The sequence below is a fragment of the Ranitomeya variabilis genome, chromosome 1 (genome assembly GCF_051348905.1).
Source record: "Ranitomeya variabilis isolate aRanVar5 chromosome 1, aRanVar5.hap1, whole genome shotgun sequence".
In the NCBI taxonomy this organism is placed as follows: domain Eukaryota; kingdom Metazoa; phylum Chordata; class Amphibia; order Anura; family Dendrobatidae; genus Ranitomeya; species Ranitomeya variabilis.
This window is the reverse complement of record NC_135232.1, coordinates 1,090,136,226-1,090,152,360: the sequence shown is the minus strand read 5'-3', so window position 1 is coordinate 1,090,152,360 and position 16,135 is coordinate 1,090,136,226. Positions and strand designations below refer to the sequence as shown.

Below are 16,135 nucleotides of genomic sequence, written 5' to 3'. Positions count from 1 at the left end.
CCGTGTGGATATTTTACAGAAAGTGTGGCCACCGTGAGAGAATGATCTTTTTTCTTCCCGGGGGTCGCTGGCTTTCAGTCATAGAGGCGTGCATAGAGCGGCTTCAGTCACTGCTCACTATACTGTAAGCAAGCTCCGGCTCTTTAATCACTTTGAACAAATGCGCTGTAAAGCGAGCTGTAAATCGAAGTGTTGCGCCATACTTACAGTCGCCGCTCACTGTGTACTGAGTGGTGATTATGGTTGCTCCATGCACCCCTATGTGACTGCAGATTATCAAATCTTGATAGTGTGTGGGAACAGGAAGCCGGCTGTCAGACACAGCCAGACACCACACAGACAAGGCAGATGTGATTAATGATTATGTCTGCCTTCCTGATCGCTGTGCACATGCAGCGCCCCAGGGTTCTGGTCGTTGCAGTAATGTCGCTCTTCCACCAGGGGGAGTGATGTTACGTCTGAAGGCAATAAAGGAGATCTCTTTACAAGGTATCACAAACCATACGTCACACTTCACACTCCAGTCCAGCTATGCTCCTATTTATTAGGGCACTCTTCACAATTAGGTAAAACTGGTGGTCTGGATAGGAAGTTAGGCAGAAGCTGACTGGGCTTCACCCAGTGAGCTGCTATCTGAGCTCGGCTCAGGTAGTTGGTCCCTGACAAGGGTGGGATCCTGTCAGAGGCCTAGACAGAAGGCCACGGAGCTGCGTCGGCCCAGCGTGCGGCAGCATCCTAAGAAAGAGACACGAAAAGCGGATTGTGTTGTAGAAGGTGAAAAATTAAGTCATAGCAAAAGGAGAGGAAGCCAGAAGGAGTTCTGCCCTGCAAAAGGCTGCCTCCTTTCTGAGGCGCAGGATCCGGTAGCCGTAACACCGAGGGAGTAATCGTCTCCAAGCCTTGCTTCAGAGACTGACAGGACAGTTAATTCCATATTAGCTGCCCGACCCATACCCAGGAGGCACGGTGGCAACTTGTGGGGGCTGGGGCGAGCTAGAGTCCCTGTAAAAAGCCTCAGGCCACCAGTCATACGGGTTTGTCCTATCCTATCCATCAGGGGGACAGAGAGAGAGACATAACATCTAAGACATCAACATCAGTTGTGAGGACCTTACCGAGATGCTCAGCAGGGAGGTACTACAACACCCAGGGGCTAGAGGAAGCCTACTGATTTCCACCTGGATAAGGGGACTCTGGCTTTGCCTTCAGACCGGCCGGACTCTGCCTACCCTGTGGTCTGTACCCTGGACTGTGGATGCTGAAGCCTTCAGTAAAGGTAAAGAGACTGCAACCTTGTGTCCTCGTTCTTTACTGCGCCTCTCACCATTCACCATCTACACTCTGGGAAGCCCTGGGGACATACTTCACCTGTAGGAAGGTATACCATCTAGCTGCCATAACATCACCCCAGCGCACCCCTAAGCAGCGTTGGTCACCCTTACCGAATACCACAGGTGGCGTCACATAAACTCTATCCCTTTAAAGACCTTTCCCCATTTACAACGGATGTCCCTAGGGCCACGGACCGGGTCAGCCACCGTGACATCCCCCTTGAGAACCGAAGGACCCGGTACCGAGTACCCCATTGTCCTATGGGGGCGCTCCACACACAAAGCTGAACAATCGCTGTGTATACAGATTAGGAAGCAATAATGTTGCGTCATCCTCCAGACCAAGTGATCATGTGAAGGATCAGGAACTGTGGGGAGCAGCATCCTAGGAGACATAATCAGCAGCTAATGCAGCTAGGAGGCTGAAATCAGCAACAAAAATAATACCCTCAAATGGGGGGGGGGCACAGTGTTTTATATAAATGAAAAAAATAAATAAACAAATTAAACTAAAAAAAAATACTGGCAGTTCAAATTGTCAATTATTGCCCTGTCCCCATTGAAAAAACATGTCCAATGTATAGTACAGACCAAAAGTTTGGACACACCTTCTCATTTAAAGATTTTTCTGTATTTTCATGACTATGAAAATTGTACATTCACACTGAAGGCATCAAAACTATGAATTAACACATGTGGAATTATATACTTAACAAAAAAGTGTGAAACAACTGAAAATATGTCTTATATTCTAGGTTCTTCAAAGTAGCCACCTTTTGCTTTGATGACTGCTTTGCACACTCTTGGCATTCTCTTGATGAGCTTCAAGAGGTAGTCACCGGGAATGGTCTTCCAACAATCTTGAAGGAGTTCCCAGAGATGCTTAGCACTTGTTGGCCTTTTTGCCTTCACTCTGCGGTCTAGCTGACCCCAAACAATCTCGATTGGGTTCAGGTCTGGTGACTGTGGAGGCCAGGTCATCTGGCGTAGCACCCCATCACTTTTCTTCTTGGTCAAATAGCCCTTACACAGCCTGGAGGTGTGTTTGGGATCATTGTCCTGTTGAAAAATAAATGATGGTCCAACTAAACGCAAACTGGATGGAATAGCATGCCTCTGCAAGATGCTGTGGTAGCCATGCTAGTTCAGTATGCCTTCAATTTTGAATTAATCCCCAACAGTGTCACCAGCAAAGCACCCCCACACCATCACACCTCCTCCTCCATGCTTCACGGTGGGAACCAGGCATGTAGAGTCCATGTGTTCACCTTTTCTGTGTCGCACAAAGACACGGTGATTGGAACCAAAGATCTCAAATTTGGACTCATCAGACCAAAGCACAGATTTCCACTGGTCTAATGTCCATTCCTTGGGTTCTTTAGTCCAAACAAGTCTCTTCTGCTTGTTGCCTGTCCTTAGCAGTGGTTTCCTAGCAGCTATTTTACCATGAAGGCCTGCTGCATAAAGTCTCCTCCTAACAGTTGTTGTAGAGATGTGTCTGCTGCTAGAACTCTGTGTGGCATTGACCTGGTCTCTAATCTGAGCTGCTGTTAACCTGCGATTTCTGAGGCTGGTGACTCGGATAAACTTATCCTCAGAAGCAGAGGTGACTCTTGGTCTTCCTTTCCTGGGGCGGTCCTCATGTGAGCCAGTTTCTTTGTAGCGCTTGATGGTTTTTGCCACTGCACTTGGGGACACTGTCAAAGTTTTCCCAATTTTTCGGACTGACTGACCTTCATTTCTTAAAGTAATGATGGCCACTCGTATTTCTTTACTTAGCTGCTTTTTTCATGCCATAATACAAATTCTAACAGTCTATTCAGTAGGACTATCAGCCGTGTATCCACCAGACTTCTGCACAACACAACTGATGGTCCCAAATCCATTTATAAGGCAAGAAATCCCACTTACTAAACCTGACAGGGCACACCCGTGAAGTGAAAACCATTCCCGGTGACTACCTCTTGAAGCTCATCAAGAGAATGCCAAGAGTGTGCAAAGCAGTCATCAAAACAAAAGGTGGCTACTTTGAAGAACCTAGAATATATGACATAATTTCAGTTGTTTCACACTTTTTTGTTAAGTATATAATTCCACATGTGTTAATTCATAGTTTTGCTGCCTTCAGTGTGAATGTACAATTATCACAGTCATGAAAATACAGTAAAAATCTTTAAATGAGAAGGTGTGGCCAAACTTTTGGTCTGTACTGTATATATATATACTGTATATATGTATATATATATATATATATATATATATATATATATATATATATATATATATATATACAGTTAGGTCCATATATATTTGGACAGAGACAACATTTTTCTAATTTTGGTTACAGACATTACCACAATAAATTTTAAACAAAACAATTCAGATGTAGTTGAAGTTCAGACTTTCAGCTTTCATTTGAGGTTATCCACATTAAAATTGGATGAAGGGTTTAGGAGTTTCAGCTCCTTAACATGTGCCACCCTGTTTTTAAAGGGACCAAAAGTAATTGGACAGATTCAATAATTTTAAATAAAATGTTCATTTTCAGTACTTGGCTGAAAACCCTTTGTTGGCAATGACTGCCTGAAGTCTTGAACTCATGAACATCACCAGACGCTGTGTTTCCTCCTTTTTGATGCTCTGCCAGGTCTTCACTGCGGTGGTTTTCAGTTGCTGTTTGTTTGTGGGCCTTTCTGTCTGAAGTTTAGTCTTTAACAAGTGAAATGCATGCTCAATTGGGTTGAGATCAGGTGACTGACTTGGCCATTCAAGAATATTCCACTCCTTTGCTTTAATAAACCCCTGGGTTGCTTTGGCTTTATGTTTTGGGTCATTGTCCATCTGTAGTATGAAACGACGACCAATCAGTTTGGCTGCATTTGGCTGGATCTGAGCACACAGTATGTCTCTGAATACCTCAGAATTCATTCGGCTGCTTCTGTCCTGTGTCACATCATCAATAAACACTAGTGACCCAGTGCCACTGGCAGCCATGCATGCCCAAGCCATCACACTGCCTCCGCCGTGTTTTACAGATGATGTGGTATGCTTTGGATCATGAGCTGTACCAAGCCTTCACCATACTTTTCTCTTTCCATCATTCTGGTAGAGGTTGATCTTGGTTTCATCTGTCCAAAGAATGTTCTTCCAGAACTGTGCTGGCTTTTTTAGATGTTTTTTAGCAAAGTCCAGTCTAGCCCTTTGATTCTTGATGCTTATTAGTGGCTTGCACCGTGCAGTGAACCCTCTGTATTTACTTTCATGCAGTCTTCTCTTTATGATAGATTTGGATATTGATACGCCGACCTCCTGGAGAGTGTTGTTCACTTGGTTGGCTGTTGTGAAGGGGTTTCTATTCACCATGGAGATTGTTCTGCCATCATCCCCCACTGTTGTCTTCTGTGGGCGCCCAGGTCTTTTTGCATTGATGAGTTCCCCAGTGCTTTCTTTCTTTCTCAGGATGTACCAAACTGTAGATTTTGCCACTCCTAATATTGTAGCAATTTCTCAGATGGGTTTTTTCTGTTTTCGCAGCTTAAGGATGGCTTGTTTCACCTGCATGGAGAGCTCCTTTGACCGCATGTTTACTTCACAGCAAAACCTTCCAAATGCAAGCACCACACCTCAAATCAACTCCAGGCCTTTTATCTGCTTAATTGAGAATGACATAACTAAGGGATTTCCCACACCTGTCCATGAAATAGCCTTGGAGTCATTTGTCCAATTACTTTTGGTCCCTTTAAAAGCAGGGTGGCACATGTTAAGGAGCTGAAACTCCTAAACCCTTCATCCAATTTTAATGTGGATACCCTCAAATGAAAGCTGAAAGTCTGAACTTCAACTGCATCTGAATTGTTTTGTTTAAAATTCATTGTGGTAATTTCTATAACCAAAATTAGAAAAATGTTGTCTCTGTCCAAATATATATGGACCTAACTGTATATATATATATATTAGAAAAATAGACACCTATTTGCTATTTTTACATTTTCCCCCCAAATCAGCAAAATAATAAAAATTAAGCCCCATGTATAGCTAAGGAAGAGGCAGAAAATATTTGTATTTCTAAATGGAAAGATTTTTTTAGAGCTGTAAAAAGAACATGTATGATAAAACTCAAAAATGTGTTTGGTCCAAAAGGCCGGAAAATGGCCTGGATCCAAACTGGTTAAGTTGTAGTCAGCAGGGAGGAATGGTTGGACAGTGCCAGTATTCTCTCCGCTTTTACCTGCACCATGTCTTTCATTTTATGAGAATGCTGTTTGGCTTCCAGGATTTCCAGCTCCTTTGCCTCCAGATCTTCCTTCAGCTGTTGGAGTTCCTGTAGCGTAGCCGCTTCCTTCGCCTGACTACCCTTCCTCTGCTCCTGCTCCTTCTGCTGAAGCTGTTTTATCATTTCTGTCACAGACTGCTGCAGAGCTTTTCTCAAGTTTTCCTTCTCTTTGACGTAGCTGCTGTGGAGCTTGCTGGTCTTCAGCGTATAGTCTTCTGTTAATTTGCGGTTCTGCGTCTTTAGATTCTCTATTTCTTTGCTTAGCACCTGGATTTCCTTTTTAAGTTTCTCATTCAGTTTTTCCACTGACTTCTCTTGGTCATTGGAGGCACGTTCCTTTCTTAGAGCGTTGGCCTCTTCTGTGAGCTGCTGCAGACGGTTCTCAAAGTCAGTCTTCATGGAGAACATTTCCTTGGACAAGGCGGCCATCCTTTCAGCTTGCTCACACTGGGTCTTAAGCTCCCTTTCTTCTGACTGCTTTTTGTAGATGGCAAGATCGGCTACGCTTTGTTCTTTTGTCACGTTATTTTTCTCCAGAGCCTCCTCAAGGTCCTGCATCTGTAGTCTCAGGATCCTCTCCTCTTCTATCAAGTTCTCATATTGGAGAAGTTTTTCCTTTTTATCACTCGAAATGAGGTCAATCTCATGCTGATGGGTTTCTTTTAGCGTGAGAATATTCACTTCATATTCATCAATCTTGAGATTCAAAGAATAAATTACCTACAGAAAAAGAATAAAGGATAGAGACTGAATTCATTCATTATTAAGATAAATATGGTGCAACTACATCCTGATCCTTTCGGTATAATACGGCATGCAAAATGCTACTCTTCTTCATATCGAGGCACTATACCTGTATGGTAGAGTGCCCAATGTCAGCCCAACCCAGCACTGGTACCGATTGGTGACTTACTACCTCTACAATCAGACCAAACAATGGTCGATATTCATCCAAAATAGCATATTTTTCGCCAACTCTTTATTTCCAATACTCTGTATTTTTTAAATGTTGCTTAATGATAAATTTTAAGCAACTTTTTAAAGGAAATGTATCATCAGAAAATTAATTTTTTTTAGGATTTTATGTAAAGGGAAACCTGTCACCAGGATTTCCTAATATAAATTACAGCCATCGCCTTTAAGTCCTCTTTTACAGCATTTTAGTAAGCTGTAGCTATGTCCCCAACCCCCTCAGCAGATTCCAAGAATGACCTTTTATTGTACCTTTATATTGAGAAAACCTGGTGACAGGTTCCCTTAAAATGCATTTAAAAAAAATCAAAAAGTTTTTTTCTCATATCATAACCTGAATTAAAAATAAAATATATATAAAAAAATAGAAATCTTGCAATTTTCACACCGGCCACTGCTCTTTTTTAGTCTCCTGCTTCCTAATGTTTCTGGAAATTCAGATGGACATTAGCAGCAATAGACTGACTCAGACCCTATCTTTAATATTGAAGCATCTAATTAGCGTGTGCAAAATGTCAGTGTGAAAGAAGGGGGCGCTGGGTCAGCTGTGATCTCACCAATGGCAATTTGAGAATCCTGTGTTATAAGCCCTGTATAGAGGTATTATCGGTAATTGTAATTCTATCTCTGATGAGATCATGATAGGAAAACAGCCTGAATTTTTAAAAAAATTCACGAAACACAGAAATCTGTAGTCTGTGACTGCTGAATGAGAGAACGTAGAACCGTCTCCTACCTCCCCGCATTTGTAGTTCTGCTTTTGATTAACCAACCTGGTGCAACATCACACATGCACTTACCCCCAAAAATGACATTGTGCCAGGCTGGCTAATCAAAAGAAGGATGGGGATGCCAGGAGGTAGGAGGGGGCTCTCAGGACTCCATGACCTGGCGACTTGACTGGGTGTCACGATTCCAACGCTCAGTGTGTCTTGGATGCAGTGACTGACTGCTCAGTCTTCCAATCTAATGCAAGGGCATGCTGAGTGTTAGTATTTTGATAGACAGCTCAGTTGTCCAATCTAGTGCAGAAACGTACTAAGCTGACAGTATTTTGATTGATAGCGCAATCGTCCACTCTGAAACTGGGAGGTGCTGAGCTTCCTTCAGGTGTTCCCTGTTCTTAGTGATTTCACTGATACTTTACAAAGCTGTCAGTCCCAGATGGCTTCCAGTCATAGTGTTTTCTCTGTTTTGTGCTTTGAACTCAGATATTCTGATCTTTTGTTGCCAGACCCTGGATTTGCCTACTGACTTCCCATTTTAATTACTCCTTTTGCCTTGATGCACTCTAACCTTGGAATTCGGACTATGACCTGACTACACCTTTGACTTCCCTCTGTTTAGAACATACCCTCCTGGCTCTTGACCTCAGACTCCTTGACTACCCTAAATCATGGCTTGTCCATGAGTTGTCAGCATCACAGTGTCTCTTGCTAGTCGATGTGCTCCAACTCTATTCTTATCCAACGCCGTAACATGCTTGACCATGAAATAAATATCCAGACTTACTAAATTCTACCTCTGTGCCCTGCACTAGCTGCGTAGTGTTGGCTTTGTACCAGGCGGCACATCTCTAGTTACATCAAAATTCATGTTCGACTCTTTTTAGAATACATCTAGCCAAGTATTTAGTAGGAGCTATGATTATGGAGTGTTAGATACTTACAATTCAGAGTTGTAGTCAGTCTTCATAACAAGTACCTCTGCACATATAACACACATCACATTGGATGCTTCACGCTGTGCACATGCTTTATATGCAGCATATAACAATACAGACACATATCTACATAGGAGCTACAGTGGTGGATTTTATTTTTAATCAAGAAAATTTGTAAAGAAGCCTCATTTTTTTATTTCACCTGCACAAAATAAAGAAGATTTGTTGTATATGTGTAAGGGTTTGTCAGAGACTCTTGTGTACCTGCCGCTGAAGACAACAAAATGTGTAGTGTGAATATTGCCATGCGGTTTTATTGTGTTTTATGATGACATGTAACATGTATAGAGTGTGTTGTAACTAACGCAAAGTGTGATAAGTACTGATGCTGCTGTGTGGGTACTGGAGGGTAATGCCTAAGATAACTCTGGTACACTCAGCTAAGAGGTAGGGAAAGTATAGAATATAGGCTAGGATTTAGGTAGTAATAGCTAGGAAAAACAGGGCAGATAGACAGTGGCGGGCCTAATAGTGTGTAAAATATAGAAATAATTTAGGATGCAGTTAAATGTTTGTGAACAGCCCAACATATGAGGGAATATGCCAAGTAGATTACCCATTTTAACAGTCTATGCAGCTTGTTGTCCTCCAGACAATAAAAGACTATGAACCCTCAATGAGAGATGAGCTCCTGCCACCGTCCCCCAATCCTGTGTGTAAAATGCCTGAATAAGAGCTGTGAACTATACAAGGGGGATCTGCCTATGTTTCCAGTGAAGCTTGACAGAACAACAGCCAGGCACCACTGCTCCAGCCAGAGAAATACAGATTTGATCCACTGCCCATCACTGAGCCCAAGGAGATGTTTGGAGCACCCAGGTTGGGACAGTCAGGTCACCTGGCCACATACCTTAATGAACTGTCAGCTTCCTAAGCCTTCTGCTACCTCCTCTCTGTGGGTGCCCACCCAAAGCAGTGTGGCACTGGTTGGGGTAATTGGCCCTGGAAGCCCCGAAGTTGCAGCTACCTCATTCTCAGCAAGCCAGCGGAAGGGTGAGACTCAGTAATTTGCACCATCTTGTGTATTTGCTGGGGCTGTAATATATGTTATTGTCTGTTGGTGGTACAATAAAGCATTGCCACATTGTTTTACCATCACCCTGTGTTGTCTGAGTTGCATTCGGCCCATGGGAAAAGAGATTGGGCGTGCAGTGGGGTGAGACCTGGTCCATGTGGTCTTTCCAAAGACAAGAGTACCCACTGACCCCGTGTCTCCACAGGAAGTCCTTCTTAGGGCCTATTATACCGCTACATACTGCATTCTTAATAAATTAGTAGCAGCTAATGAGGATCAGAGTGCAAATTGCTCTAAATCAGCCTATCCTCTATTGTAACTGTAACTTGTGTACCATAATTCTCCTGCCACGACCAGTGCACTTTGCTTAATATTACATTGTACTTTCTAAACAGACAGAAATAGCTGGCACGCATCGCTTGTGTGTACATTCTGGGCATAAAGTTAGCACGTGGATTTTTTTCTTGTCTGGACTTTTATTTGCAGTCTGGTGAAACATTCCAGACAATAGCTCCATACCAGCATTCACCGCACGTACAGTGTGCACTGTATACATAGACTGTGGATGGAATAATAGAAACTAATATTGACATACTGTATGTGATTCCTTCTAAGCAAAATTGTCCCACTGCAAATAACTTATTCATTTACATTTTACCCTGAAGCGGATTTTCATTCAAAATGTAAATTTGATATAAAAAAAAAATAGTAAATCAAACATGATGGGGATATAAATCAAACATGATGGGGATATTTCCTTTATTAATAATATTACTATTTTTCTATTTATTCAACCTACATACAGTCAGTTATTGTCTGGATTTAAGAGGAATCCATCACCAGGTGTTTGTCCTCCCATTTAAGACAAGCATGATGTAGTGGCAGAGACTCTAATTCCAGCGGTACGTCACTTATTTTACTGCTTGCTACAGTTTTGATTAATCTGCTGCAGATGCACCAGCTCTCTGAATGCTGAGCTCTGTATGACCCCACCCATACCACTGATTGGCAGGTTTCTGTGTACACTGTGCATAGGCAGAAAGCTGTTCATTAGTGGTGGGGGCGGACTTATACAGTGTTATTTAATATAGAGGAGTACTCGGCAGTAGAGTTAATAATCCTCTATCGATAATCTCCTGCTGATAAAACAGTGATTTTTATCAAAACAAACATGAAACGGCCAAGTAAGTGACATATCACTGGAATCAAGACCTCTGTACCTCTGTCTCTACAATAAGGTGCTCTTAGATTAGGTGGAAAAAAATTTGTGACAGATTGCTTTTAAGAGAGTACCCACATGCTCCTTAGCTGCATGGCCAAAATTATTTGTGGAAAACCAAAGACCGCTCATACGTGAATAATTATTTTGAAGCCATTGACGCACTGTGGGTGGAAGTCATCTGTAGCATTTGGATGCACCCTAAGAAGGTTGAAAAGCCAACCTCTTAAGGTCTAATATCTTTTAATAATTTCTACGAGATAATGTTGACATTGTTGCAGTGGAAGAGAAGTACACTCTGGTTTCGAGTGGCGTAACTTCAAGCTCATGGGCCCAATGCAAAATCCCCAGATGTTTCCCTCAAGTATCACGGCCCATTCTAGGCTCCGAGGCCTGGGTACGCCTGCAACATCTGATAGTTATGAACCTGCTGGTTACCAAGGTTCTGTCGTTGTCACGTAAAGTGACTATGCAATATTGTGCTGAAAACTGCAAGCAGTGAACTATTGCTAGGCAGGCACCATTACAGCCCTGTTAGGCCTCAATGAAAAATGTGAATGAGCGACAACATTAGCAAGGGAGATACCCACACGGGTCTAGAAACACCTCATGCAGTATGTTGCTTGGTAGTGGGTCAAAGCGTCTGAGGTATCGCCAGATGTGGGGTCTTGTCCTAAAAGTTAAATGCGCACTAATCCGCAGGTGAATCAAGTGGGTCATGGGTCAATGTGGAATCAGCCTGATGTGCGTCCTCCCATCTTTATAGCGTCACAAACAGACAGCGCAGACTGGCACTGAAGGATGAGGTACTGAGAGAACATCAGGCGAGTAGGCACTCACTATTAAGGAGTAATCAACCTAGGGCTTAGAAATGGTCACAGAGGTGCAATGAAATTCTAGTTTGAGTCGCAAAGCGTGCAGTTTGTCCAAGATGGAGGACATCCCCACTTTGTAAGAGAGAGGCCACCATTAGAAGATGATGATTGTCACAACAGAGGGGAGATGGGAGCAGTAAGGCTTATTCCTGTTTATCAAGAGAGCATCTACCTCTAATGGGTGAGGTGATTGCTGCTAGAGAGGAGCAAGGAGACACCAAAGCAGTATAGAAGGCAATGTCAAATACCACAACTGTTGTGTCCGTGTTAGGGTTTGTGGTGCGGTGACTGTGAAGAGAAGACTACAAATGTGTGCAAAGTGACCAGACCGGCTACTGCAGGTTATTGCTGCCATTGAGAAATGACTGTAAGAGGTATTGTGACCCACACACAGAGCAGAAGCTGAGCTGCTGAGATCATGAACCTCATGCAAAATGAAAATGGGGCCTTTCAAAAATCTCAACTAATTGTCGTACGTGCTCACTGTTCGCCTCTGTTCAAGTCATCCTGTTGTCTTATGTGAGACTATTAAGCTCATTGCCTCCTTGTGAATGAAGTAGAATTTATATCTGTGTACGCCTGCATCCTTCCACCATCCCTGAGTGCATCTTCCTCCTATGAAGTGTTCAGCCCCTCTCACATGCTAGTGGTCAGGTCTTAGTCTCAGAGAGACATCTCCGGAGCAGGAAGTATGGAGGTCGACAGAGGATCAAAAAGAATCAGAACTGGCAAAGAGGAGGATCTGTTTGGTGACTATAACTTCAAAGCTATTTCCAGAAAAAAAACCCATCATGTTTGGACAACCCCTTCAAGATACATTCTTAGACATGCGGACTGGGAGAATTCTTTGCAGCGGGGAGACGCTTGAGTACTTGTCGTGGACGTGTCACAACTAAATAACTAGTTATTGTTTACAGGATAATATTACAGTAAGTCCCATACTTCGCCGTGTATTTTGGCTGCCTGAATTCTGGTAACAGCTGCTCTCCTAATACAACATGGAGCTTTTAAATAGAACTTGGCCCAGGATGTTGAACCTTGCAAGTTTAGACATTGAGGAAGGATCTCCTCATACCTAGGGGACGTTCGCAAAGAAATCTACTTCTTAAGCACTCTGGAGGGAGGCTACAACCATTTCTTGCAAATGTGACAACAGGAATTCCAGCCATATAGATTGTCATCTATGATTTCGTTTCCCCCCAAAATATCAAAGGTTGTTTGGATGTCAGCTGAGGAAGCCCCTCCAACACAAGCATCGCCTTTCACTCTGGGGTATCCATATGTATTACACAGTGTCTTTCATAACCTGCTAATAGATAAACTATATCGGCAGGGTTCAAAGCTTATAAATCTAGCTGTATGGTTTAGCTGTGGCAGAACATCACACCTACAGAAAACCAAGAATTTCACAGCAAAATAATGAAATTGACTTTTTTTATGATTCAAAAATCCATCAAAATATGCACAAAAAGTGTAGGAGAATATTAGTCGTCATACCAACTCAACATGCAGCAGCATATTACTGTTGTGTGTTAAAATGCCCCATAATTCGCTGAGAATATTCCAAGGGTGTAAAGCTGTCATCAGAGTAGAAGGCAGTGTGATATGTCATATGAGGGAAGATGTGTGTCACTGTGCTTAATGGCGTCAGTGATGTGAAACCAGAGTATTTTTCCACCAGCACACTACGTGTTGTGAGGGTTAAGTTAAAATTGCATACATGGGCTGATTTTATGTGAACACCTATAGAGTGGAGAGTGGGTGGGAAGATGTCCACCTTATCTCCACCTGCAGAGCCTGGCAACGCCGTGACCTGACAGGTCACTGTGATGTCACAGTCATGGGATCAGTCACATGGTTTGGGTTTAAATTGCTGGACTAGAGAGGCAGTCTGTATGTTGTGGTTTGGACAAGAGAGTCTCCAGACGGTGGTTCCAGGAGGAACTGAAGACACATGGTGGTCTGAGCGGCGAATCCCCCAGACATATGGACTTTAGTATACATTATCTTTTTGTTTTGTCGTTATGCCAGAACAGCTCTCTTTACTATGCTGAACCCTGCTATGGTTTATGCTGTTCCACAATAAAGCAGCAGGTGACTTAGCACAAGAAGCGTTCCTGTGTCTACCTTAGGAAACAGCTGAGTGAGTCAACCCCTCACAGCTGGTACTTTGAGGAACCTAAGGTTTAACACATATTCTGGTTTGGTTCACACACAATTATTCCTTGTTTCCATATGTCTCATTGTGGTTTTGCTGCCTTCAGTCTGAATCAACAATGGACGTGATCCTTAAATTACAGCCCCATGGAATTGCAAGCATAAAAAAAGGCTGTCTCCAGATATTCATATGATTAAAGCTTCACTTTTATTTAGAACATTTTTAAAAACATAGTCTCAGGCTTGTACAGCTTGTAGGGTCCCTGGTAATCTACCGACGCGTTTTCGACCAGTTAGGTCTTACTCATGGTAAGCCCTCTTGGAATGGACCACAGTGGACACAGTGGGTGTCATCCACATCAGTTAGAGGCAATGAGCTGCATTCTCTGCATTCTGAAATTCAGATTAGGGGCTAAGGACCATCCAGTCCCATCTATCAGACTACGTGGATATCATTTGCATTCGGCGATGAAGCTGTTTAAAGTTAGGAGAAAGCGGTGGAAGCAGTTTAGCAAATCAGATGACAGGTTCCCTTCAAACACTGCAATCATCTGCATTGTTCCAAGGAATGGGCCAAACACCACGTGGACCACATCTGGAACAACAACCAGAACATCCTGCTCCAAATTGTGATGTTATAATATAAAGAAATACCAAGGAACAATAAAAAGAATCTTCTTTTATGTGGAATTTTTATATTTCCCCATAACACATGCATACAGAGTACTTTCTATTTTGTAATTGCTTTTATAAAAGGTTTCTTTCTGACACATGAAGTGGATTCCTGAGCTATAATTCATGTACTAGCAATAACACTATCTATTATATATACACCTACATAAAAAATAACTCAGAAAAGAGGTAAAAGATCAAAGAAATGTACATTTTTGCACTCGCTGTTTCGATATAAATCAACAAAAATGCATCTTTAAAATATATTATGCATACTGGAAAGTAACAGACACTTTGCTTCAACCACAACTATCATTAGAACATACTTGGCATTCTTTCTTAAGAAATCGTTTTCAACATCTCACCAGTGTAATGTTCAACAGGACGGTCAGCACATTTACTGTGATAAAAAATGTAATAGCAAAGCGCAAGAAATATTTACGTTAATGTCCATTTATTCTTTTGCTTGCACCTCAAATCTCAAAAATGAAGGCGTATTGTTTTGTATATACAGTTCCTATGCGTACCTATGTTAGGCTGGTTTCACACTTGCGTATTTGTAAGCTGCGTTTTAGCGCTAAAAAACGCAAAAAAACGCATGCGTTTTTTCCTATACTTAACATTAAAAACGCATGCGTTTTTTCGCGGCAAAAAAATGCATTGCTGTCTATGTAAACGCATGCGTTTTTAAGCACATGCGTTTGTTTGCATTAAAACGCATGCGTTTTTATAGAAAAACACAAGAAAACACACAAAAAAACAAGAAAACCCTAACCCTAACCATAGGGATCCAAACCCTAACCCTAACCCTAAGGTTAGGATCCCTAGTAACCCTAGGGATCCTAACCCTAACCCTAACCCTAGGGATCCTAACCCTAACCCCAACCCTAACCCTAGGGATCCTAACCCTAACCCTTAGGGTTAGGGTTAGGATCCTAACCCTTAGGGTTAGGGTTAGGATCCTAACCCTTAGGGTTAGGGTTAGGGTTTGGATCCCTATGGTTAGGGTTATGGTTAGGGGTAGGGTTAGGATCCCAAGGGTTATGGTTAGGGTTATGGTTATGGTTAGGGTTTGGATCCCTATGGTTAGGGTTATGGTTAGGGTTTGGATCCCTATGGTTAGGGGTAGGGTTAGGGTTATGGTTAGGGATAGGGTTATGGTTAGGGGTAGGGTTAGGGGTAGGGTTAGGGGTAGGGTTAGGGTTATGGTTAGGGGTAGGGTTAGGGGTAGGGTTAGGGTTATTGTTTGGATCCCTATGGTTAGGGTTATGGTTAGGGGTAGGAGTAGGGTTAGGGTTAGGATCCCAAGGGTTATGGTTAGGGTTAGGGGTAGGGTTAGGGGTAGGGTTTGGATCCCTTTATCACCTTGATGGTGGGGGGTGGCTTATCAGTGACCTGGTGACCAGGACATTCTAATAAAAAGCTACCCCTAACCCTAGGGATCCTAACCCTAACCCTAGCTAATTCTATTAATAGTGTGTTTTCTAGTTGATTTTGATGTTTGGCAGCTGTCACACACTTCTCAGCATGCGTTTCAAAAATGCAAACGCGGGGAAAAAACGCATGTAAATGCGGGAAAACGCCGCGTTTTGCCGCAAATTTTTTTTTGGGCGCAAAAACGCATGCGCCAAAAGAACGCACCGTTTGCATGCGTTTTCATGTGTTTTTTCACCACATGCGTTTTTTTTTAAAACGCTGCAGATCACAACGCAAGTGTGAAACCAGCCTCACCATGACACCAGACTACAAACAACTACTGAGTAGTCTGATTCTGCAGTCATCCTTTCTTCAATAGATACGATACTTGTTACTTGCATAAATTCGGTAGGTAGGTAGGTAGGTAAGCAAGAAGTGGACAGATGGAACGGAGTGTGACTACAGAACAGACTACAAAGGAA

At 42.6% G+C, this 16,135-nt stretch overlaps 1 protein-coding gene across 2 annotated transcripts in view; it reads right to left on the bottom strand.

The window, feature by feature from the left end:
- The window catches only part of FAM184B (family with sequence similarity 184 member B), a 113,197-nt gene that overhangs the window by 45,233 nt on the left and 51,829 nt on the right, over positions 1-16,135 (bottom strand). For both annotated transcript variants that reach the window (XM_077280002.1, XM_077280003.1), the window contains exon 2: positions 5,560-6,324. In XM_077280002.1, coding sequence (XP_077136117.1) covers positions 5,560-6,324 — 765 coding nt within the window. The remainder of the gene's footprint in view (positions 1-5,559; positions 6,325-16,135) is intronic.